This window comes from Seriola aureovittata, chromosome 1, assembly GCF_021018895.1.
Source record: "Seriola aureovittata isolate HTS-2021-v1 ecotype China chromosome 1, ASM2101889v1, whole genome shotgun sequence".
In the NCBI taxonomy this organism is placed as follows: Eukaryota; Metazoa; Chordata; class Actinopteri; order Carangiformes; family Carangidae; genus Seriola; species Seriola aureovittata.
Genome location: NC_079364.1, coordinates 18,741,854 through 18,765,596, shown reverse-complemented (window position 1 = coordinate 18,765,596; position 23,743 = coordinate 18,741,854). Strand labels below are relative to the sequence as shown.

The following is a 23,743-nucleotide window of genomic DNA, read 5'->3' as shown; positions in this document are numbered from 1 at the left end:
CTCATTTATGATTTGATTTTTATTTTTTCTCACTTGAGGTGACAAAAGAAAACACTGACAGAAAGACTCTGTATGTGTGTGCATGTGTGTTAATGAAGCTCACATTTAATTTTGATATGGAAGCTGATGAAAGCATCTCTGAGGGGACAGTTATTAGATCTAACTACTTTGCTTCTCCCAACAGGCCTGGTCCAACCGTGCACAGCAGATCTTGGTGCCCACTTGGCAGCAGGTGACATCAGTGCCCCCACCACCAACCACTTTGGCATCTGACACTGTGGCGGGCTCACAGAGATTGGGTGACTGGGGGTAAGCAATTTGTTTGTTTCTTTCAGGAGGTTACAGCACAATATTTTTTTTGATACATTGTCCATATTCTGTCATGATATGTATCTTCATAGTTTAAATATATAGTATTTTATAAAACACTATTTATTTGTGCTTTACTACCTTTGCTATGCCCACCCTGGGGAATGGTTGTACTGCTCTGATACAGCATACAGCGTGCTTGCTCCCCTGAATGTTGATGATCGATGACTCATACATGTCCTTTGGGACCAGTGACTGAGACCATTTTGTCAGTAATGGTGCTAAAGGCTTTTGGCTCAATTTGCAATGTTCTGCTTTCTTAATGCAGGAAAGTGCGTCCCCATGGTAACCATTACAGCTCCATGATTGCACACCCTCAGCCATTCTTAACCAACCAAATGACAATGTCCACCCACCAGCCAATCAACATAGGCATTGCACATGTGGTGTGGCCGCAGCCAACTGCCAACAAGAGAGCCAAGCCTTGTGTGAACAGGTATGATACATGAGCTTTGCCCTATGCAGTTAAGACACACATATATGCCCTAAAAGGTGTTTCCCCTTTCTGAATGTGCTACATTTTCTTCTGTAGGGGCAGCAACTTCTCCCAAAACACGAACATCCAAAATTTAGCATGCCAGTCCCCAAAGATGGCTGATACAGCAAAGAATGTGGAGGAGGTAGCAGAGGAGAAAGCCAGATGCCCGGAGGTAGGGCACGCTGCTGGAGGGAAGCAACGAATGGGGCAGGTGGTGGAGGATGATGAGGTGAACTGCTGTAAAGTGGAGCCAGACTGTGAGGAGCTTTCAGTTTCACAGGAGCAGCGGCAGGCCATGGTGATCTCTGACCTAGCCAGCCCAACTGTTAGTGTCATCAGTATCAGCAGCGATGAGGAGGAGAGCGCACAAAGACACACGATGGGGGAGTGAGTACTAATGTTATACAAATCATATTTCTAACTTGGTTCTAAAATACCAACATCTAATCGGTTGCTTTTATTTTTCTGTCTTTCCGCTTGAAGATGTAAGGGTAGCGCAGATTGTGAGGCGTGTCAGAGCACTGTCAGCATGGAGAGAGTCTGTTCCCTCAGCAGTCCAGACAGCACGCTCAGCACCAGCTCTTCAGCCTCAGCCCAGTCCAGCAACTCACCCTGTAAACACCCCAACAGGTATGGTTAATGCAGTTGATTCCAACATGGCTCCTGCAAATGTGTTGCTTGGTTCTACATTAGTGGCTACACCACAACAAAAAGAGATCTGTAACTTCCCTCCTCACTGGTTTCCCTCTTGCAGTATGTCAGACGACGAACAGGAGAGTGGTTGTGACACAGTGGACAGCTCGCCTGCTTCAGACGCCTCCGGCCATAGCAACAGTCCTTTCACAGAGAGACGCTACATCGCTGACAGCAACCAGAACTGTGAGCCCCGTGTTGCATGCGTTGCCCCGGAGACTGAACCTGGCAAGCCAATAGTTCGTACTGTTGTGGTGCCACCAATGAGGGTGCAGAACAACATCAACAACCCTGCCATCAGTGAAACACCTGGCAACACAGGTAAAACTGCATTTATTATGTCCCTTTTTTAAGACTGACTAGAGTTGACATTAGGCCTATAGCTTTGTTATATGTTTAAGAATAGTTGTAAGTGACAGTGGCCAGCAGAGTATTAGACCTAGATTCCGTCAAACCTCTATGGTTGTATGAATAAAGCAGATGACACCTTTTCTCAGTTGCTATGTGTCTGATCTGATGGTGTTATCCACTCAGAAGACTAGTGAGTGCATGAGTAGGTCATGCTAGCTCAAAGATCCAGTCACCACTGCTGCTGTCTGCTCCACAGGTCACATGGCCTGGGATTACACTGTCTTAGTAGGCCACAGAGGTTCTCACAGGTGATTATGGGTGACCTGCCCTGACGTATCTGCTCTGATCTCTGAAGTGGATATTTGTTTGCTGTCAACACTCCTTACTCTGGCTCCAGACTGACTCTGAGAGCCCCTGTATGTGTGTGGATGTGCACTTCGTAAAGCTACATAAGACATGCGTAATTGCCCCAAAATGTTTAATGCCTTGAATAAAATATTCAAAGCACAGATGTCCGTCAGAAAATTTCAAACATTTTCTGGATATCGTAGACAAATAAATGTTTGAATATTTCTTTCAGGTGTTAAAATGGAGTTATGCATGCTGTATGTATACTTTATAACAGGTGTGGTCAGTGGCACATTGCTGTCTTTTACAGCAACATCGTCATGTAAGACTTCCCTTTTTATAGGTCTTTTAAAGTGGAGGAAAATCCTTAATCATACAGTCATATCACCTTTCATGTCAAAGGCATCTCCCTCCCCAACCCTGAAACTATTGCATCTAAAACCTTGCATAAAAGGGCACAGCTTGCCATTCTAGTCCTAGTGGGTGTATTTATAGCTGATGGTCTGACCCCACTATAAGCTCTTTGAACAAGCTTAGTTACAAACCCCTCCCAGATCTTCCAAACATTTCTATTTATAATCATCTGGATCATATTCGGAGGACAGATGCCACTATGTTTAAAGGTTTGGGACTGATCAAACACAGCTGAAGTCACTGACAAGCCTGCAAAGCCTCCTGCCACAAATGTTGCCATTTCTGCGGTTGTGGTTGGATCCGATCTCTGGTTGCATCTGTTTATGGCTGTTATTTATAATGTGGTTGAAGTTGGACACTAAATTGTCTGCATTGACATGTCATCTCCATCTCTATCTGTCTCTCTGTTTGCCACTCTTTACGTGATCTCCTACCTCAGTCTTAGAGTCTTCATGCCCGTCCAAAGGGCGAGGCATTCCTGGGCGACAGCATCACCACTCCACTCCCCTCCTCAACAGGCCGCAGAAGATCACCCCTGCATTCCAGCCCCAGCAACCGCAGCCTATAGGCTTTGGGCAGGTGAGCACATTTAGTACACAATTACAAATGTGTATATATAAAAACATTTGTATGGCTGGAGAGACTTTGTGATAGTTAAAGATGGAAAAATATATATTTGATCATCATAAGAAAACACATTGTAGGGATAAAAGCACTCTACCCCTAACGCACGACCTAGGTTTAGTCACTGGCAGAGAGGTTATGCTGGTTTGAATGGGGTGACTCACTGAACACAATTAGCCCTGCTTGTGGGAAGTCACATTTTAAACACGGTCATTTTAAGTCATTGTATCCTGCATCCGTGCCTTTTTTCTGGAGTGTGAAGAAATCGGTAAATTATAGCACAAAGTCCAAGCAGAGCAGCATCTAAGAGCACACTTCCCTGTAAATGGAACTTAATTCATCACATTTGTTGCTTACAAATCTAGCAGCTATGCTCACAATTACCCAGTGGGTAAACATTTCCAACTGTGTTTAAGGGTGAAGGTGTTTTACTGTAAAACTGGTACCAGTAACATAATGCAAATGAATAGAATATTGTAATGTTATTCATGCAAATTAAGATGAGGTGGATGAAGATTGTTACCGACTGATTAGAGACACAACATAGACATGCAAAAACATGGAAAACAGCAGCATCTAGTGACTCGTAAAGTTTAACTCTGGTGTTGATGCAAAGGTTGAGTCTGATCAGTCAGATTCTTCTTCTCTCCTTTAGGTGCAGCATTTTGGTTCCTGCCATCAGGAATGGAACGGCAACTTTGCCCACCGGAGACCACAAGCCTATATCCCTCCCACCATGCATGGGCACACATTTACCCTGTCCCACAGCAGCCCAAATCACACTACGGGCCCCCACCCCCACCTTGGGGGCCACCCGCACTCCCAGCCCACCTTACTGTCCTATCCCCCATCTGGTCCTCTGGTCACCGCTGCACCCGTGGCCCACCTCCTGGCTTCCCCTGGAGCCTCTCGCCCCGTCCTCCAGCCCACCTACAGCATCTCCCACCCGGCAGGCATCGTGCATCAGGTCACAGTGGGCATCAACCCCCGACTGCTGCCCTCCCCCACCTTGCACCCCCAGGGCCAATTCAAGCCCCTCTTTCCCCCGCACTCCTACATTGCCTCGCCCGCCTACGCCAGTTTCCCTCTCAGCCCTACCAAAATAAACCAGTACCCTTATATCTGAGCATGGTTGCCCAGGTACCCTTCATACCACCTGAGGGCTAAGTTAGCAGGGCGAATTCTATCTTAAACCACAAACAACATGGTTTTCATTTCCAAAACCATGGCACAACCACAGAGAAAGCAAGCTATTTTTTGAATCATGTAGACTTGGGTGTAATTGAACTTCAAGCTTTAAAATAAGAGTTCCAATGGTTTGATTAGGGCAAAAATTAAGAAGGAAATAATGTATGAATGATTGAATGAAAGAATGAATGGGTAGTTAAACTCACACTTAATGTGTTTTGCACATTTGATATATCTTTGCATTGGATCTTCTACGAATACTCCTCAAAACAGGTAAATAATTGGGGTGGTGTTGAATAGTTAGACTTTGCACCCCTGATCCCAGCTATTTTTCTATATTGCCTTCTTGCGTGTGCAAGACACATCCATATTTGTAAAGCCATCCCAGTCTCTAGCTCTAGATTGACAGATGCACATGTTGTCCACAGTGTATGTTGTACTGCGTTTGAAGTATTTGTACCTTTTCGGTGTCTTTTGGTGTTAGCAATGTCAAGTCAATTAACCGATTTAAATAGGGTTGTTCCTCACGCTGCATGTGGTCTTGCATGAGCAAAAATGTAAACGGAAAGATGCATAGACGTTGCTCTTATTGTTTGTGTCACAAGACTCGCTGCATTGTATAACTGTCCCCAGCCATAGTGCCTTACATATTTGAGGTTGTTAATGTTACTACTTATATATGACTATATACATGAATATTAATGTACTGGACTGCAGCACTTGAAATTCCAATCAGTCGATGCATCCTATGTGTGAGTATATATATATATGCACATGTGTATATGTCCATGCATAGCCTGCATGGATGTGATGTATCGCGGATAGCGGTGCTTATTTTTTGGAGTCGGTGTATATTTCAGTGTGTAGTGAGTAACCTTTCTGTTCTTTCAAGAAGAACAGCATGCTTTGCTGTTGCGAATGCTTGCTGTTTCATTAAAATGTTTGTTTTTTTTGTTTTTTTTTCGTTCTCCCTATCCCGAATGAACTAGTGTACAAAGTGCAAGTACTGAGTATTGCTTAATATTTGATAATCACTTTCTATTTAGTGAAACTCTTATTACTAACAGTATTTGTACTGTTTGATGAAACTGCAATACAATCTAAATAGTCGTTGATTATTTTTCTTTTTCGTCTTTGTATTTTCATTTTGAGTGTTTTCACTTTGTTTCTTAGATATTTAGAAGTGTGGTGGGCATGGCTTTGATTAGGTAAGGAAAAAATGCAAATTAACGGTATGGAATCTTCTAAGCCTGAGCAAACCATGCAGTATTTGATATACACACATATATGGACATATATTATAGAGCTAGACTATTTAGTACAGATGCTTGATAAGGTGTGAGTTAATTGTGTGCAATTCTCTCATTTATGCATGTGTGACAAAGTTAACTTTTTCCCTTTACATTATACCATTTGTTAAAGGCTTAAGGCTTATCGGTGTCAACTGCTTATTTTATACATTCCGTCAGGGAGGATATATACATATATATATGATGGAAGCACCAGTCTATATATATATGTAGATATGCTGTGTGTGCATTTTTTCTGTTCATTTTACTAGTTATATGTGTTATTTTTTTGTCTTTAATTTTCAAATGAAGTTGCTTGTGCAGCACCAAAGACTGTAATTCATTTCCTGAGCAAGGTAGCTATTCTGTTTGCATAAACCTCAGTTATACTGTAGTTGTAGAATGGGGTTAAATTAAAACAAACAAACAAAAAAAAATTGTATTTAAAAACGGCCGAGGTTTTGTCTAGCTTATTGGGCAATTAATAAGTCGTATCATTTCTGTCTTGAATGTATCATAGATAAGCTGCTATATGATGATTGCCACTTCAATAGCTGTGAAATTAGGTGATTTCTCTGAGTTTAAACCTAGCGTTGCTATTTTTGTATAGGTCCCTAATTATCTGAAATAGAAGTGGTTTTGATTTTTGTGTTTTGCGTTCATATTTGGAGTGTCATTGTAACTACTGTATTGCTGATGATGAATATTAGTTGCATTTGTTGTTTCTCGGGGTGTGTGTTTTTGCATCAGTATTTTATCCTTATTAACCTTTTGGGCTCATCACTGCATATAAATGATGTATCGATGTAACTTAATTTTTTGTATGTTTTCATATTGACGTTTTGTACACATCTAAAGCTGTAGCTTGCAGGATTGATTTAACTTTTTCATTGTACGTATACAATATACTACCAGTTCTCTTTAGTGTGTTACAGGAGCACTGTGAGATGCCAGAAAAAAAATCCATTGTGTTCGTTGAAAAGCTTCTGTAATGTTTCCACCAGTCACACACAAACACACTCGCCACTAAGCACTCATACAGGTAGTTAGGCTTGTAAGGGTTTGGGTGATTAGACTGTGTGTCCAAAAATAAACTTAGCCCAATGTTTCTGTTCAGAAATAACATTTTACAACTTGTTTTACTGTTAAATTGATTTAAACAAATATTTATTGCAACTTTTTTATCTGTTCAATGTTATACCTGGCTAGAATATCAGTTTCACAATTTGTTATTCTAAACTGCCTTGTGTTCGGATCGCTCTCCCCTTTATGAGTGTCTCATATCAAAATAATGTTTTGTCAATGCAAAACTGTGGCCATTGTCTTGTTCCTTACTGAAATTGAGACAGTGTGAGCAGCACTGTGTATGTGCCTTGAGATTCAGAAAGTGAGAATTCGAGATGGTGATTCCTCACCACTTATTTGAGGAGGAAGGCATAGAGTCCAATTACAGTCCGTTACCATGTAGACAGTCCTTTAACGGCCTCTCAACTAAGAATTAAAAACAAAAAAAACCACACACAACACACACAAAATAGGACTTCATCACAATGTCATTCCAGGGACTTGTACTCCTCTGATCAGCTTGTAGACATGACACAACAGAGTGACATGTACACGGTGGTGGTTCTCCTCTTGTTACAGATAACCGTCACCAAAGTCTCTCTGTGATAACACACCAATAAAACACACATAAAACACATGTACTCTTTGAATGATATGACACTCAACGATGTTTGGATAGTCACTCTGGCTGAACAGCAGATGCAATACTTTACATTGTGCGGTCATTGCACCACCAAGTGTTCTTAGATAATCTCCATGCTTTACATGACCTTGCATGTACACCTAAGTTGCTTCACTTTGTCTGCCTAGAAGCTGTCTGCTCAGAGCAGCTTTTCCATCGTGCAAGTTAAGGCTGAGCGGGAGTAACCAGAGCACGGTTGACAACACTGGCTTTTTAAAATCCGGGGAGCCGTGCTATATGTCCAGGAATAGTCTTTCTGGATGTTTATTATGTGTTCTGGATGGAAGCGGAGATTATTGTGGTTTCTCTGCAGTCAGTCAGTCATGAGTGCAATACTCCACATTTAAACACTGACATTGATATGGTTGTATGTTTTTTGATAGCTTTTTTTCTTACCTGTATGCTTTACTGATCATACTCAAGTATCATTTTGGGAAAGAAAGCTTATGACGACAAGGCATGAACTTGGCAGATTAGTGCTTGAAATAGTTCCCCTATACTAAGCATGTGAAATGTAATCTGTGTTTTGATTCCTCCAAAGGTATTCACCAGCAATGCGCCTGCATAAACTCTCCAGTACTTGTTTAGGAAAAGAATGGATGCAAGAGGAGAGAAATCTTAGAACTGTTTTTAATTTTTCACACAATTGACACTTTGGTTTATGGATAACTTTTTTTTTTTTTTTTTTTGAGGATTCATGTAACATTTAACAGATAAAATCATTTGTAAAATTATTACTATTCAAGTTATGACTTTGATATCAGAAAAAAAAATCCTTTGCTGCGATATTATCCTTTTAGAGATGTTAATTCAGGGTCTGTATTAGTCTCAATGTGCTACTGTGTTACTCTTTGATTTGATTTGATGAGGTTTGTTTTACTCAAGCTCTTATTTTCAGTTTTCTGGTCATCTATCAATTACAGAGTTAATTCACACTGCAAGTTATGGAATCATCTGTTTAGATTGCTCATCAAATAGACTTGATTATGAAATCTGAACTGTTACTGTTTTAATACCTGTAGATTTTTTGTGGCTTTGTTTTTTTAAATTTTTGTTTCATTTGCTTTTTTTTTTTTTTTTTTTTTTTTTTTTTTTTATTTTGTGCTACACTAGTTTGCCATGTAGCAATTGCACTGTGCAATATTTACAGTATGAGGACTGGGAAAACTAACTCTATGGATGTGATGTCTCTTTACAGTTTGCGATAGTGTTTCCTCTCTAGTTCTCAGTGATTTAGGTGTGACCAAGCCTTCTCTACTTTGTCACATTAAGCGGGTTTTCCAGGTGACTCTTTTGGTGAGTGTCAAAATAAGACTTTATGGTGTATTATTGTTAAGATTCACTTTGAATTAAAAAAAAATCTATTGATGCAGCTTTTTCTGACTGGGTCTCTTCCATCCCTCACATTCATGCAGGCGCCTTTCTTTTTCTTGCCCCTGTTGTTGCTGATAATATTGCTATTTGTACACTTCATTCTCTAGTGACTGAAACATCTATGTAGTAACAATCTCTTAGTAACATGAGAAGCTCTGCAAGTCATGATTATTTTCATTATTGGTTTGATTTTATTTTGTCATAAACATACACATAAGAGTCAAAAATATTCACAATCCAATAAGGGACACATTGGCTTAATCTGTTACTTTTTGATTACTTTCAGTGTCTAAAATGGTAAAAATTTCTGGTTTTCTAGATTAGATCTAATTTCTAATTTCTAATAATTAAAACAATTGTGCAAAAACAAACAAAAAACACTGCAGTACATCTTGAGTCATTTAAATTATAAATCAATTAACAAAATTGTGGATTGATTGCTTGTCAGTTGATTTATTGGCTGTGTTTCAGCTCCAAGCATGACAAGAAAAATGGAAATTTGAACATCTTCAATATGCATGACGACTGGGCAAAACTCCATGGACCTTGAGGTGAGATTGTTTTTCTCAAATGGATGATATGGGTTAGCAGTTGACTATCCCCCCTGGCTTCCTGTAAAATTATTATTATTATGATTACTAAATAATAATTATTATTTTAAATTATTTTCAAATGAGGTTATCTATGATAAAATCTTGGTTTAGTTAAATGGGGGTGTGCCTGGCTGTGAACATCACTTTGGGGTCCTTTGACATGGTAAAAGTGGGGGTCTCAATCTCCCCATCTGCAAAGTGAACACACATCTCGGTGATTTTTCTGGGTCTGGGGTGACATCTTGTGGAGATTTCGAGGTACAACACATTACAGTTGTATCCACACAATTGAATATTCCGGTAGTATTACTGTAACCCTCAGGATAGACACTACATACCTGTTAGTAGAGGTAACGTGCTGTACAGTCGTATGCCCCTCTGAATAATTAATTCACAGTGCGTCAGTGAACAAAGTTGGTAAGTCAATGAAAAATTCATCTGCTTCCCATACAGTTATGTCTTGTACACCCAGCAGAGGTCGTCCTGCACACTCGCTCAGCTTTGACTTTCTCCCGACAATTAACAGCATTGCTCACATTGACCAGGGGGGGTGGAAGACTTTCAGTTTTCTTTTTTTTTTTCTTTTTTCTAACATCCACTAGCAGCAGAATATCCTTACATTTGGCACTGAAACGTCACCTGAGCTCGTCTAAATGTCTGCCATCCATCTGGGGCAGGTCTTGACTGAGGCAGTTTACCACCAACAGCTAAATGTCAAAGCTTTGGCAAAAGTGTGCGCGTCGCCCTGCGCCACACACGTACGGTGATGATGGGTGGACCGAGCTGAGCGGAGCGATAGGGCGCATTTCTTAATTTCCCTTCACTGCCGCCCCCCCCCCCCCCGCCCCCCCCCCCCCCCCCCCCCTCAACATCCAGCCCTGGACACACGACGAGACCGCGGGACGCGTTGTGTTTTCTCCGCTCACACACGAGGGATTGATCCAATGTATTATTTACGACCGAAACTTCAGCAACTTATCCACTGGATATGGCTCCCGGTTTGAGGAGTGGGCGGACAGGTCACCCCAAAGTGGTGGGAGCCGGCGGAGCGGACCCCGGTGGGTGCTCGCCGCAAAGGACGGATGCCGGAGAAGAGGGGAGATGTTTGAGGAGCGGGTGGCGAGCCGGAGCAGCGGGGATGTTTGCAAACTGCCTGCTGTCTGTGGGAATGCTTTCACTTCTTGTCCGGTGCGCTTTGGCCGCAGAGGGTAAGCACACCGCCGAGCTGCTGTAGCCTGCATCTGAAACACTTGCTGATTTGTTGCATTAACCTCTGTCACACCTACAGTGTAGCCTACGACTGGCATCTATTGTAAATAGTAAAATAGGAACGCATTGGGTGGAAAAAAAAAAAAAGGGGAGATCTTTTGTTTCACACTGGCAGCGTTTTGCTAATCCACACATTTATTGCTGCTGGGTGCATGATTCACATGCTGCATGGATGAAGCGGTGGTCGGCTGAATATCTTATTGAATCATTTTTTTAGTGAGGGAAAAACTGTGCTGTCTGTGGTCCATCAGCACAGGAATCACCTATAAGCTCTCTACATGTGTGCACACGGCTGGTTTTGCATTGCAATTTGCGCAGGCAGGGTGTATGTCCTAACAGCTATTACTAAGGATTAATTCCCTCACTGACCAGCGCTGACATGATATGTTGTAGGAGGGATGGTGTTGCTGCTGGACTGCACAGGGTTTGCTTGTATGTGATGTAACTCTCTCTCTCTCTCTCTCTCTCTCCTCTCTCTCTCTCTCTTTCTCTCTCTCTCTCTCTCACACCTACTAATCTTTGCACCTGAGCCTGAAGCAAGTCAACTCTTTTTTGTCTCACGGATCAGGTTGCACTGCACAGAATCTGTGCTTCTCCTCTGCAGCTGGATTCATTATGAGCCATTTCAACCTCAACTTTCAACAATTTGGGATCAATAAAGTACACATATCTATCTTTGTCTCTCATCTCAACTTCAATTCTCTTTTCCTTTTTGTTTGTCCTGCAATTTGGCAATTCATTTGGGTTGTATTTCCATGACAGGGGTTATTAAACGTTATTATTGTGTGTAATGAGCTGTAGGGGAGTTATTCTGGGAATGCAGTGCAGTCACAGGACAGTCACTGTTTCAGAGCATCTGGGTCAGCACTAATGACACACATACTGTAGCCCATTGTAGGTTTGTCTGTCTCTGGCGGCATGCGAGGCAGCTGGGGAGAAGGTTGGCCGACATAGCTGCCCTTGAGCTTTGAAAGAAAAAGGCTTGAATCAAAAAGACTGTCACTCTCTGCAGTTGCACTGATTTGGCTGCATCACCTGCTTTTTTTTTTCCCCTCATGTGACTATTTACAGCACTTCACTATAGATGGGTTTGAAGCTCGATGCGCGACCTCAACTTGGAAATGGAGATGTTCTTTGCAAAGTATCAAGCGTGTATTTCTAACAGCAGCTCCATCACCACCTCTCCAGTCAGCAGACTGTGATGTAGTGGCTGTGGTCTCACCTCTGCTGATGCACTGCTACAGTAGCGGAGTCTCCTCCTCCTTCCTCCCACCTCCTCCTCCTCCTTCTCACAGTCAGCACATCCATTCTTAAACACATGAGCCCAGCAGCAGCAGCAACAGCACCCGAGCTATACAGTATATACTTAGTGAAGCAGTTATTATTCAATCAAGGGACAAGAAACTGTCAACTTGGGCTGTAGTCCTTTGTGTAGATAGAAGAACTAGTTTATTGAGAATGAATGCTGGATTCTGTGGTCTGAGTGTTTACAATAGTCTGCATGCTGTCTTTTTGAAGTGTTACTGGTTTGAAGAATCGAAGATGGACTCTTAACTCCAAAAAAAAATGATCCTGGGTATTCCCACAGTCACATTGTGACATATTGTGTCACATCTTTTTCATCATAAACTTGATGTGATGTAATCCAGTAAATCGGGGAGAGGAGCAGCTCTCGTCACTACTCTCTGGATTTGAATTGCTCGCTTTGTTTATTCTAGTGCAAACATATGGACACACAAGATACTAGACAATGTAATGTTCCACACAAAGAAAAACATTTCAAAAGATTCGGTTTATTTTACAGAAATGTCATATTATGTCTCTGTCTTCACTGCCATGCATTTTCTGTAAATCTCACAAAAACAAAATCTCCGAATTATAGTGAAAGTTAAATTTAAAATGATATTTTTCTTCCTCAGGTCGCTGTGCACTGGGCAGTGAAACACAAAATGTGTTACATTCATTCAGTGGCAGTGGGCCACTGATTCAGTTTTTAGTGCCACAGTAATCCCTGGCCTCTTATTACCTTACAAAAAGAAATGTATCATTCCAATCAGACCTTTGCAGTGAGCTATACATCTATTGCACCCCTACTTATTCAGTAACACTATTACAGATCAAACCTCAGCCATACAGCCATAGAATAAATATAATGAGCAGAAGGCCTACTGCTAATGATTGGCAATACTTTATTATATGCTTTTAGTTGAGGAAAATTACATATCATGCTGTGTTGTTGATATCAGTATGATATCAGGTATTGAGGTAATTTCAAATTTACTGTCACCGCTACATAGTTTGTCCATCAGAGAGTATTGATAAGTTGATTTTTCAATTGGAAAACGGGCAGCATACGTATCTTTGTCACATTGTGTTAACGCAGCAAAAAAAATCTAAGGGACTGTGTCAAGATTGTTTGTCCATGCTAAAAAAAAATACGACTGGCCGAGACAATTTTTAAACCCATAAATTTCAGTAAGAGTATCAGTTGGGCTCTACTGCTGTGTTTGTTTGTGTGTGTTTGTTTGTGTGTGTGTGTGTGTGTAAGGTGTACTGAATGAAAAACATCCTCAATTTGCTGTGAGCTGCTAATATTCAGACTCACAGCTTCCTCCCTTAATGTGTGGAACAAATACAACATGTAGTTTCTATGGGAACACCAATTTTTGTCCCGCAATAACATTTTTCCCCTTAAACCCCTGAACAGCCAGTAGAGTAGAGGACAGTGCAGGGTGCAGTGCCGTGTGGGTATCCTGAGTAATTTTGGCTGCAGCGATGAAGCTTTTTCATGCAGCCAGATTGATCTTTAATTAACTCGCAGGATCTCTTGTCTGGTTTATTGCTTTCTTATTAACACAGCTGGTGAAATGATGTTCAGCGAGCAGCTCGAGGACACGCAGAAGAGCGAGCTAAGCGAAAGAATATTTGGTCCTTCTGACGTCAGCTGTGTTTATTGCTATACAACCACAACCCGGCCGTTGCTTTGGAGTGCTGACAGCTTGATTTGACGGGGGTTAACCTCACAGACCTCTCCCTGTATGAGACGCTATCCCTGAGCTGTTGCCAGTCATCACTTTCTGTTTAGGAATTCATTGAAAGGAGTCATGACAGTAAGATTCAGAGATATTTCCTATTTGAAATGCGGTCTGGGGTCTTAACCCCTAAAATGACTATTAACGTGCATCAAATGCCCAGTGAGCTGCACATCACGACACTATTTGTGGTTTGCCTCTGGTTTATAACACGCCTACCTGTTTGCTTCTCGTGTTTTCTTGCAGTTTCCATTCCCTTTGTCTAGATTAGCCTTTTCAGGGCTGTCACGATGGTTAATGTTAAAATAACTTCCAGGAATTGGTTTAAAAACCAGCAACTGTGACTCACCCTTGGTCTGATGACCTGTCTGCATCAGCTCTGAGTTTTTCAAGAGCACATAGCGGTCATGATTTTTCTGTTTGTTCTGTTTATTTCGCTCGTTTCACCTCATTGCAGTGATTTATTGAACCACATTTACTTATGTTGTGGGAGAGCATGTCAGGAGGGCTTAAGATGTATGTGCCTGTGTGTGGTGTGTAGTTGCACAGTCAGATGGGTGGTCTCTCCTCAGGAGGATCTTCAGCTATAACGCTGTGAGTTTCGTCACATCAGTCAATAGAACAATAGAAACATTAGTCTTTGTGAACAGATAGATATCAAATGAATTCATTTACAAAAAAAAAAGATTTTTTTTTTTTGAAAGATTGTTTATAGTCTATTCCCAGCTCTCCGTCTGTTTTCTTTTGCATGTGATGAAGCAGTTTCAACAGGGAGACTGTGTGAGTTCTATTCAACGTTATGTAAGAACTCAAGTGGCAGAAATGAAAATGCTAAAAGGGCAGAAAGAGAGCAATGTCCGATAATTAAAACATATTTGTAATGGTAATCATTATGTTATCCATCCTTGCTACAGTTTACTCCCAGGCCTCCTGTAGCCTGTGTCTGTCAGATCTTAAAGAAAGTCAAAAGGTCTGCAGTCGTCTCTCCTTCACCGCTGTAAACGAAGCAGGCAGCACTTCTACTGCACATAGATGTAGTCATAAGAAAGGCAAACAGGCTTCTAATTAGTACCACAGACCATCTGCCACGCATTATCCCTCACATAGTTCAGTGCCATCAGGGAATATTGTGTTTGTGTGGTGTGTATTCGTGTGTTATGAGCTATCTTCACGTTTCCCTCCAGTATCTCTCTCTGTTACCTTTGTGCGTCTCTGTTCTTTCGTCTCTCTCTCTCCTGTGTCTTTCGGTATGGTGGCTGTTGGATGCAAGTTGATGGCAGACATAGGCTTGGCTCTGCTGCTGCCGCTTGAGAAAGGACAGCAGGCTGCCTGATTTATTGGGACACACTGTATAATACAGTCCACTGTTCTGCACGAGGCCACTGTTCATCACGCCGCATCACACTGGACTAAAGCAGAAGATGGCATGAGAGGCCCGATTCTCTGGGAAATTTAGGAATGTCTAATTTTAAGGAGCAACTCACCCCTGTGTAGGACTGCCCCCACCTTTTTAGAGTGAATATATGGCAGCTTGTTTTGTGTCTGATGAATCTCTTCAATTTAGCTAACCCAAGTAATAATGATACAAAGAGAAAGATAGTCCTCGGTATAAAAGATTATAAGTAATTTTTCGTTTTGTTTTAAAATGTAAATCCACTTATGTGACATTTAAGAATAAAACTTTTAAACTACATCGAAATGCAAACCTGGTGCCTCTACATATAGCGTGGCTTTATTAATGGTTTGATTAAGCCATCTAAGATGTGTGCAAAGGTATACTGCAATTCAAAGATGAGAGGAGGAAAGGTGTTATTTATCTCACCCTAACAGCAGCAGCAAAGCTAGGAGGAGAGTCAGGGAGCTGTCAATCAAACTCAGTTTGCACATGCCCTCACAATCCTGAATAGAGGTGTAATTTGGCAAAATAAGTGAAATCACCTATGTGGGTTTACCATGGGTGTGTAGGGCCTTTAAAAGTCCTTTAAAGCTGTATTTAAAGTGTAATTTATTGGATATGACTGTATTAGTTATTCCACAGAAGCACCTCTTGGGAGTCACAGATGGGCCTTGACTCTGGAATATATTATTGATATAGAAGTTAAAAATTTAAGAAGATTTTTAGCAGAAATGAACAAGGCTGGATCAGACCAGGATTTAGATCTATGGTGTGCATAAATGAGAGAGACAAGACCGTCAGAAAGGGGGAGATTTGCCTCTTCACACACGGGGTCATCAGTCACATTTAATGGCATCACTGTCACTGTATCATATTCAGTTTTTTGTCAACTGTTGTTATAAATGGAAATGCAAAGTGTAAAGCAAAGTGTAGCTGTAGGCTTTGCTTTTTCGCACAGATGCCTCTGTGGACTGTGGCATTTCAGCTAATCTCTTTGAACCGCTGGAGCAGGGAATGTGAGATCACTGAGACATACAAACACAGTCATTACACTGAGCGTTCAAAATGTTACATGCTTAGCAGCTAGCAGTGTGTTCGCAGGCAGGCACTAACACAGTGCACACAGGAACGGGAGCACGGGCTAGCAGCAGCAGTGGCAGACAGTTAAAGTAGGCTAGTCATAACTCACTCAAATCTGAATACACAGGCACGATTCACACATTTTCTGATTCAGTGTGACTTACACTTTCCGCGGACATCCTTACCTTTGATGTCCACTGCAAAGAAATGTCCATAAACAACAACTGAACAACTTTGTGGACTGGTGTCAGCGCAACCATCTCCGGCTAAACGCCAAGAAGACAGAAGACAGGGCTGGTGGTGGGTTTCCTTAAAGAGGAAGTCTCCTCCAGCTCCTGTCACCTTCCAGGGCTGAAAGGATCGAGGTGGTTAACACCTACAAGTGCCTGGGTGCTCAACCTGTGCAACAAGTTGGGATGGGATGTGGACGTGGACAAGAAGTGCCAGAGCCAACTCTACTTCTTGAGGAGGCTGAGGTCCGTTGGTGTGAGAGGACAGTTGCTCCGGACGTTCTATCAGTCTGTGGTGTCTTTTATGTGGTTGTGTGCTGGTTCAGCAGTATCGCAGCCAAAGACACCGACAGACTGAACAAGATCATCAGAAAGGCCGGCTCAGTCCTGGGGAAGAAACTGGACACAGTGGAGATGGTGGCAGAGAGGCGGATGCCGGTGGATGTGTCAGCAATCATGAAGAACAAGTCCCATCCACTCTACCAAATAATAGAGGGACAGAGGAGTGCGCCGAGCAGCAGACTGCTCCTGTCCCGCTACAGGGAGGAATGCTTCTGCAGGTCGTTTCATTCCTGCTGTCATCGGCCTGTACGGCTCTGGACTGTAATTCATCCACTCACCATCTGTATCATCACCCGCACCGGACACTTTTCTGCACTTTGACAATGCGAATTCTGCATGGGTCATGCTTTCCTGCACAACACGGCATGTACTAAATACTGTAGCGCTGCACTGGCTAAATACTGTACCGTAACACTGTGCAGGCACTTTACTGCTGTGGACAATCCAAACAACATTTCCACTGTACTATAATGTTCACAAGTACAGTGGAAATGGCCACAGCAGTGTTCAGGTCTGGCTGTGTGTGCGTGTTCCCGCATGTACGTGTGCGCGTTAGTGCATGTGATTCCCTCCTGTTAAAACATTGGCCCTGCCCATGTTTATAAACACGCAGGACCCGCTCAGTGCAGCAGGCTACATGGTGTTTGGTGGGTGTGACTCTCCAGAATTTCCTCCACCGAAGAAACAATGTTTTTGTCTGAAAAGGCCTCCCTCTCAAAGAAAGAGATGAGACCAGAGCACAGGACTGGCCATGGGGACCGTCTCAAATCCCCATCGGTGGTGGCCTGTCAAAACAGCCATTAAATTTTTACCGGCTCTCAGCATCTTTACCGGTTCCATCAGTGCGACCCCCATTCCCACAAAGCATTTATTTTGGTCTGGGATGCTGGACAGCGCTGAGTGTAACAGAACTTGCCAGAATCAAAGTAATTCGTTTTTAAAGTATATATTTTTGGGCTTTTTTATGCCTTTACTCGAAGGTACAGTAGAGAGAGACAGGAAATGGGAAGGCAGAGAGGGGGGGGAATGACATGCAGCAAAGGCCGTCCGATCCGGGGCCGACTGCAGCGAGGACTGTAGCCTCTACACATGGGGCGCCTGCTTAGACCACTACGCCACACAACGCCCCTGAATCAAAGTAATTCTTTGATAGTTGTCACGTCCAATGGCAAACGGCACATAGCGAACATGATCTGTTAATAGTGAATTCGGCATACTGCATTCTCCAAAATGTAAAGAAAATGGGCTCTCAAGTTCTCTCACTCAATCCACACTGAATCCATGGCAATGTTATACTTCCTGTTTCTTGTTAAAAATTTAAATGGGTTCATATAAGTGAAGACTTTTAATGTGTAATGTAACAAGTCCAGGACACTTTGTAGAAAAGAAAATTTAATTAAACACGATTATATACAGTATGAGAAGAACAAAGATACACGTAGACCATGGCGTAGACAGAGCGCAACTGCTCAGAATGCCAAGTGTGAACTCTACAGCTTTAGATTTTGCTGATAATTCTTTGTGGGTTTTTTGTTACTGCAAGCAGGCTCTTTCACATTACATGTAGGCATTTGAGCTAATGTTAATATAGAAATATAGGCCTTGCAATGAATCTTACATTGTTGGTCTGTGACCCCTTTTTGTGTCATAGAACTCTCACCACCACAACTATCATATTGTCATGTAAATGTGAGTATGGCGTTCTTTTGTGTACTCTAATTGGATTATATAGAAATTGAGGCTAGGCTGGGATTCATGTATCGGCTTCCAATAGAATCGCATCATGATGATATGAGAAAAATGTGACATCGTTTTGCTAAATTCTGTTGTTTAAATGAAGTAGTAGATAAGAAATGTTCTCATCAAAACTGTAATATTCATTTCAGGCAAATCATCCAGCCCTGAGAGTCATTATTCTATACTTCCAATTTATTCAAGACGTTATTCATTACAAATATATCAAACAACTATGTCAGTGCATCATCAACATCACATGTTGACTGTGGTAGTTTATGACTACGAACCATCCATCTCTCAGTCTATGAAGAAACCTTTCATTTTAAATCCCAGTGACATCACAGATTCAGGGGCTCGCTCTCTGATTTCTAGCTTTAGTGAAACAGGTTGAGAGTGGAGGCAGCAAAGATGACAGCATCAGTGAAGCATCAAGAGTGCTGGGGAGGGATAAGCTGAACTCAGAGAGCATTAAAGGAAGTCTTCAACAGTTTTAGAAGCCCATCTTATTAATCAGTAATCGAGCTGTCTTTGGACTTTAAGTATGTTTTCCTGACAGAATATAGAAGCGCTTTTTGTCCTTATACTTTTGGAGGTAATTCGAATGAGTTGCACAAACAAAAAAACATGCTGTGAGACTTAAGGCGCTAAAGTTTGAATGCATTAAAATGCATCATTTAAAGGTAAAAGCTTAAAATGGGTCACACATTTTAAGTCACAGACTGCTTTTTTGTTTTCCTTTAGCAAATTAGTTTATTTTTTTAAAAGAGAAGGGAATTTTCCTGCAGCCACAAACAACACATATTGAAATACTCACCTTTATGCGCATTCATAAATCTATACCATGTCGCATTTGTCTAATTTATGCCCTTACTTTAGAGCACAAGTCACCCCTTAAGTCTTAAAATGAGACGGGCCGTTCCCCGCAGGCCAATTCATTACTGGGATAATCCGAATATGTTGCCCCACTGCTTCTGGAGAAGTACACTCATACACACAAACAAGGCCTTTACAAATGCTCCAGCTCATACCCATCTGTAGCGAAAGTCTAAGCAAGTTTCAGAGTTTGTTTCTCTTCATCCTTCATGGATATCTTATTAATTTGTCCTCAGAGACTGTCTGTGTGTATTCGTGTGCATGTGTGTGAGTTGTGTAATGTGTGTCACAACTTGCCACTCTCAGCACTTTGTACCCTGCTGCAGTGAGGGAACGTTCCTTTTATTTTAGTGCTAAATGTTTTTATATTATGGAGCTGCTGTATTTGATCCTCAATTTGTTTCTTAATATCAAGTGTATTGCATCAATATCTTTGAAGCTGAAGTACAGCTGTGCACTAGACCTGATATATTGCACAGGAGACCTAGAGCTCAATAATTAAACTACAACAATGAATGTCTTTCATTCTTTCATCCACCTACCAACCAAACAAACCACATAAACAATTTTACTGCACGTACAGTATGTGTGTATGTGTGTGTTTCTGACTCAGTGTTTCTTTGTTGCCTGTGGCACCACAATGTGTTAGATGGCTAATGAAGGTCAAGAGTGTGTCCGCAGGATTAGATCATGGTACCGAGGAGACAGACCTCTCCTTGACAGTGGACGTCATTACGAGACATGGATGACAGCCATTAAAACGCCGTCATAGTAGGGATGGGGAAGTGCACAGGTTTGCATGAGAAGAATGATAGAATATCCAATTTAAGAAGTGTGTAAGGAAAGAGGACAAAGAAATGCAGCTTAGGGTTGATAAGACAGACGCTCTTTGCACTGAGAGGTAAATTCTCACTGGAAGTTTTAATGTTTATAACCATGTATAAAAAACTAAAAACATCTTTTTTTTCTCTTATGATGAATAATCATAACAGATCACAAGTGGAAATACAGTATATTACATACATAAAAGAAAAAAAATAGAGTGACATCAAAGGGAAAAGTTATGACAAAGAAAACCCCATCACAAAATCCAATTATTTCCGTTTTCTATGTCAATTTTCTCAAAGAAAAAGCAAAAGAACATGAATGATTTTTTAAATCCTGGGTTTTTATGTTTCAAATCATGGCGCCACAGATGCACATCAGTGAAATGTCCCCATTTTGATACTGCACGTACTGATGTGTCCTATTTTTCATCCTGAAAGAAACCTGCCACCTAGCCGAGCTGGATAAACCATTCCTGAAACGATGGCTCCCGTGGGGACGTCCATCCTCTTAATAGTATCTGTGTGACCAACATTAAACTTCTCTGAAATAAATCTGCAGCATTTACAGTTGGGCAACTGTGAGTGGATGTATAATCTTAGTCAAAAACCCAAATGAAGACTGTTAAGATTTTGAATTAAATTATAAATTATCTGCAATTAAAATCTGAATTAGACATTTTCATAGCAGGTGGTCCCATCTGAACTCTGACACTTGGTACGGTTTGCCTTATTTGCCCGCCCACATCTTGGATGGTGTCCAGTAGAATCAGTTAAGAACTTGTGAAAAAAAATCCTTCTTTCTTTTCTCTCCATTAAGAATTGAATTCTTTTTTCAAAAGTAGTCTCTGAAAAACCTTTGAATAATATATTGAAGCCACATGTCCCAGATCCATTATACTCAGGTGGAATTGTGACCTCTGAGACGTGTGTTGAGTTTGCGGTTCTTTTTGACCCCATTGTGGCACAGAGGAGGTGTCTCCCCTGTAGGTATTGCCAAAAGTTGTCTAAGAAGATTTACCTTTTCTTCTTGCAACAAATGTTTTTTAGCCCATATGTAAAGAGTGAGGATTCCCGTTTCAACCCCGTACTTCAAAAGAAGTGGAGCTTTGAGTGTATTTGACTTGGAGTTTCTTCTGATACTATCTTCTGAATGCAGATATGTTATTCATATTACAGTCACAGCATTTGAGACTATGCAGCTCTTTCTGGTTGTCACTATGTTATGTATAAGCAAAGTCATACAGGTTAATTACAAGAGCTGTGCTGATCAGCTATAATGAAATTTAAAATGAGAAATCACGGAGAAAATTATGATGATGTTATAACACAAACTGGATGTGAAGAAGAAGAAGTACTCAGTACAGCAGGTGGAAGGCGTTGATTGCAGGAGCAGGTGTAATTGAAAATCCTGCTTCTCTGTAGAGATGACCAGGTTGATGCCTGGAAACAGGGCAGTGAGTGGTGTATCCCATGGCTTTACATAGCGAACAATCGGTGCTGGTGTTTTGACTTTCGTTCTATGTAGTGTGTGTGTTGGCCACACAGCTCCCAACCTTCTCTAACCAGGCTTACATTGTTGTTTTACAAAAGCTAATTTTTCCTTGTCCACTCTGAAGTACAAATATCCAAACCCCTAAATGCTTAAAGTACTTAACTTTAATGAGAATATATGTTACATCTCTTGATGGCCATTATAGAGACCCTCCTTAAAATATACAGGCCAGAAAATCAGTTGAAAAGATCAAAAATGTGTTCAGATTATATTGTGGTTTTAATAACAAATTCAACATCATAGAAAGAATGAAGGAATTTTCTTTCTAACTCCATCTTTAACACCACAAAACATAACTTGAATATAACACATTATTAATTCTCCCTGTCTCCCCTCAGGTGACACAATACTTGTCACAAATCTTAGTGAGTTTTCTGTCTCAATGCTCAGTACCTTAAACTGAAGTCGTCTCCGTCCATAATGTCTCAACGAGAACTGCTGATGTCCAATCCCTGGGTGTTACAACATTTCAATCATCACAAAAAAGGCATTGTTATGACCCAGCACTATTTGTAAAGATCTGTTTGTGAAAAATAAATGTCACAACTCAAGACTGACATGAGTTGTTTCCTGTGCACCAATTCTGCCAAAACAATTTTGAGTGTATTATCCATTGATTTCGCACTTCCTGTTACAGTACAGTACTCTGAGTGAGGTCTCACCTCTGGTGCTACTTTCTAACAAATCCTCCTCTCTCTTACCTAAATTCTTAATTCACTTATATAAGATGGTCTACGAAAAGACAGGTTTTAAATTCTACATATCTGTTAACTACAGATAAGATATCTTTGTTTTCTCAACTATTCTCACAATTAAATTGCTCAATTACATGTTTTTTTTTTTTGTGTTACATAATTACTCCTAAATCACGTAATTGCATATGTCTGTTTTTAAAAAAGCTGCTTTTGACATCAGTGTGTAATTACAGTTGCATCATAATGCAACAATAGAGTAACCTAACTAACAGTAGGTCTAAAAGCAGAGGAGTTTCATAACACGTTGACACCGTGTTGAAATGAATAAAAACCAATTGTGCTTGAAGGTGGGAATATCTTTAACACTGCGGCAGGATTAACAGGGTTAGAAGAATTGAATGCAGTATTACTCAATAGTATTTTCATCCTTATCGAAAATGTGATGGAAGGATCTTTTATGGCCACCATCACAGTAGTGGCTGTGTAGTGGCCCTGTTGTGCTGCGGTGAATTGAGGATGTATTGGAGACCATTGTTTGAGAGCTCATCCATCATGCTGCCCGCCGGAGTCGCTGGTGATCTCTGTGTTTGCTTCGACTGTGTGGAGTGTCAAGGTTGAATGTCCGATCGCTGTGATGTAGAGGCATGAACGGTGTCCGTGCTGTAGCTCAAACATGTGTCGTTTGACCTGGTGTTCAGCCGTGATAAAATGCATAATGCAACCATGTCCTGTTTTTATTCTCACCTGCATTCTGTATCTGTAAGATTTTCTCTGGTCTTGTTCCCTGTGTCTCCTATTGTGCCCAGAAAGGAAAGGTGCAGGGCGAGCAGTTATTTGGCATTTCTTTTCTTGTCACGAGAGAAGCAGCTCATGAGAAGTCAAGGCTATATTTCAGTGAAAACAGCACATTATAGTCTTGTGTTGAATGGAATTGCACTCCATAGAGAAGATATTGCCATTTTGATATTTCTTACTCAATTGACTCACCAACACTTGCAAAGCATAATCAGTCTTATTATTGAGCTGTTGTTCCCGATGTGGGCTCCATGCACCTGCAGAGGGCTGAAACTTGCGATTCTTTTTTATACTCTAAATATATCTAAATATTTTTCAAAACAACAACATTTGGATTTAAGGAAAACATTTTTTTAAATACTTTTGAATTCTAAAAATTTCAAATACTGTCAGCCGGTAACACATGAAGTTGTGGACTGCTGCTCGTAGTGACCCCCAGGTTATACA

The 23,743-nt window shown here is 41.2% G+C and overlaps 2 protein-coding genes across 2 annotated transcripts in view; both read left to right on the top strand.

Moving 5' to 3' along the window:
- hipk3b (homeodomain interacting protein kinase 3b) overlaps positions 1-8,873 on the top strand; it is a 41,654-nt gene extending 32,781 nt beyond the window's left edge. The window contains exons 10-16 of the mRNA XM_056371567.1: positions 185-309; positions 638-805; positions 902-1,234; positions 1,331-1,477; positions 1,602-1,861; positions 3,093-3,232; positions 3,933-8,873. Of these exons, the coding sequence (XP_056227542.1) occupies positions 185-309; positions 638-805; positions 902-1,234; positions 1,331-1,477; positions 1,602-1,861; positions 3,093-3,232; positions 3,933-4,403 (1,644 nt within the window). The 3' untranslated portion in view covers positions 4,404-8,873. The remainder of the gene's footprint in view (positions 1-184; positions 310-637; positions 806-901; positions 1,235-1,330; positions 1,478-1,601; positions 1,862-3,092; positions 3,233-3,932) is intronic.
- Positions 8,874-10,340: 1,467 nt separating this feature from the next.
- The window catches only part of kiaa1549lb (KIAA1549-like b), a 62,274-nt gene continuing 48,871 nt past the window's right edge, over positions 10,341-23,743 (top strand). The window contains exon 1 of the mRNA XM_056381555.1: positions 10,341-10,676. Within this exon, the coding sequence (XP_056237530.1) occupies positions 10,457-10,676 (220 nt within the window). The 5' untranslated portion in view covers positions 10,341-10,456. The remainder of the gene's footprint in view (positions 10,677-23,743) is intronic.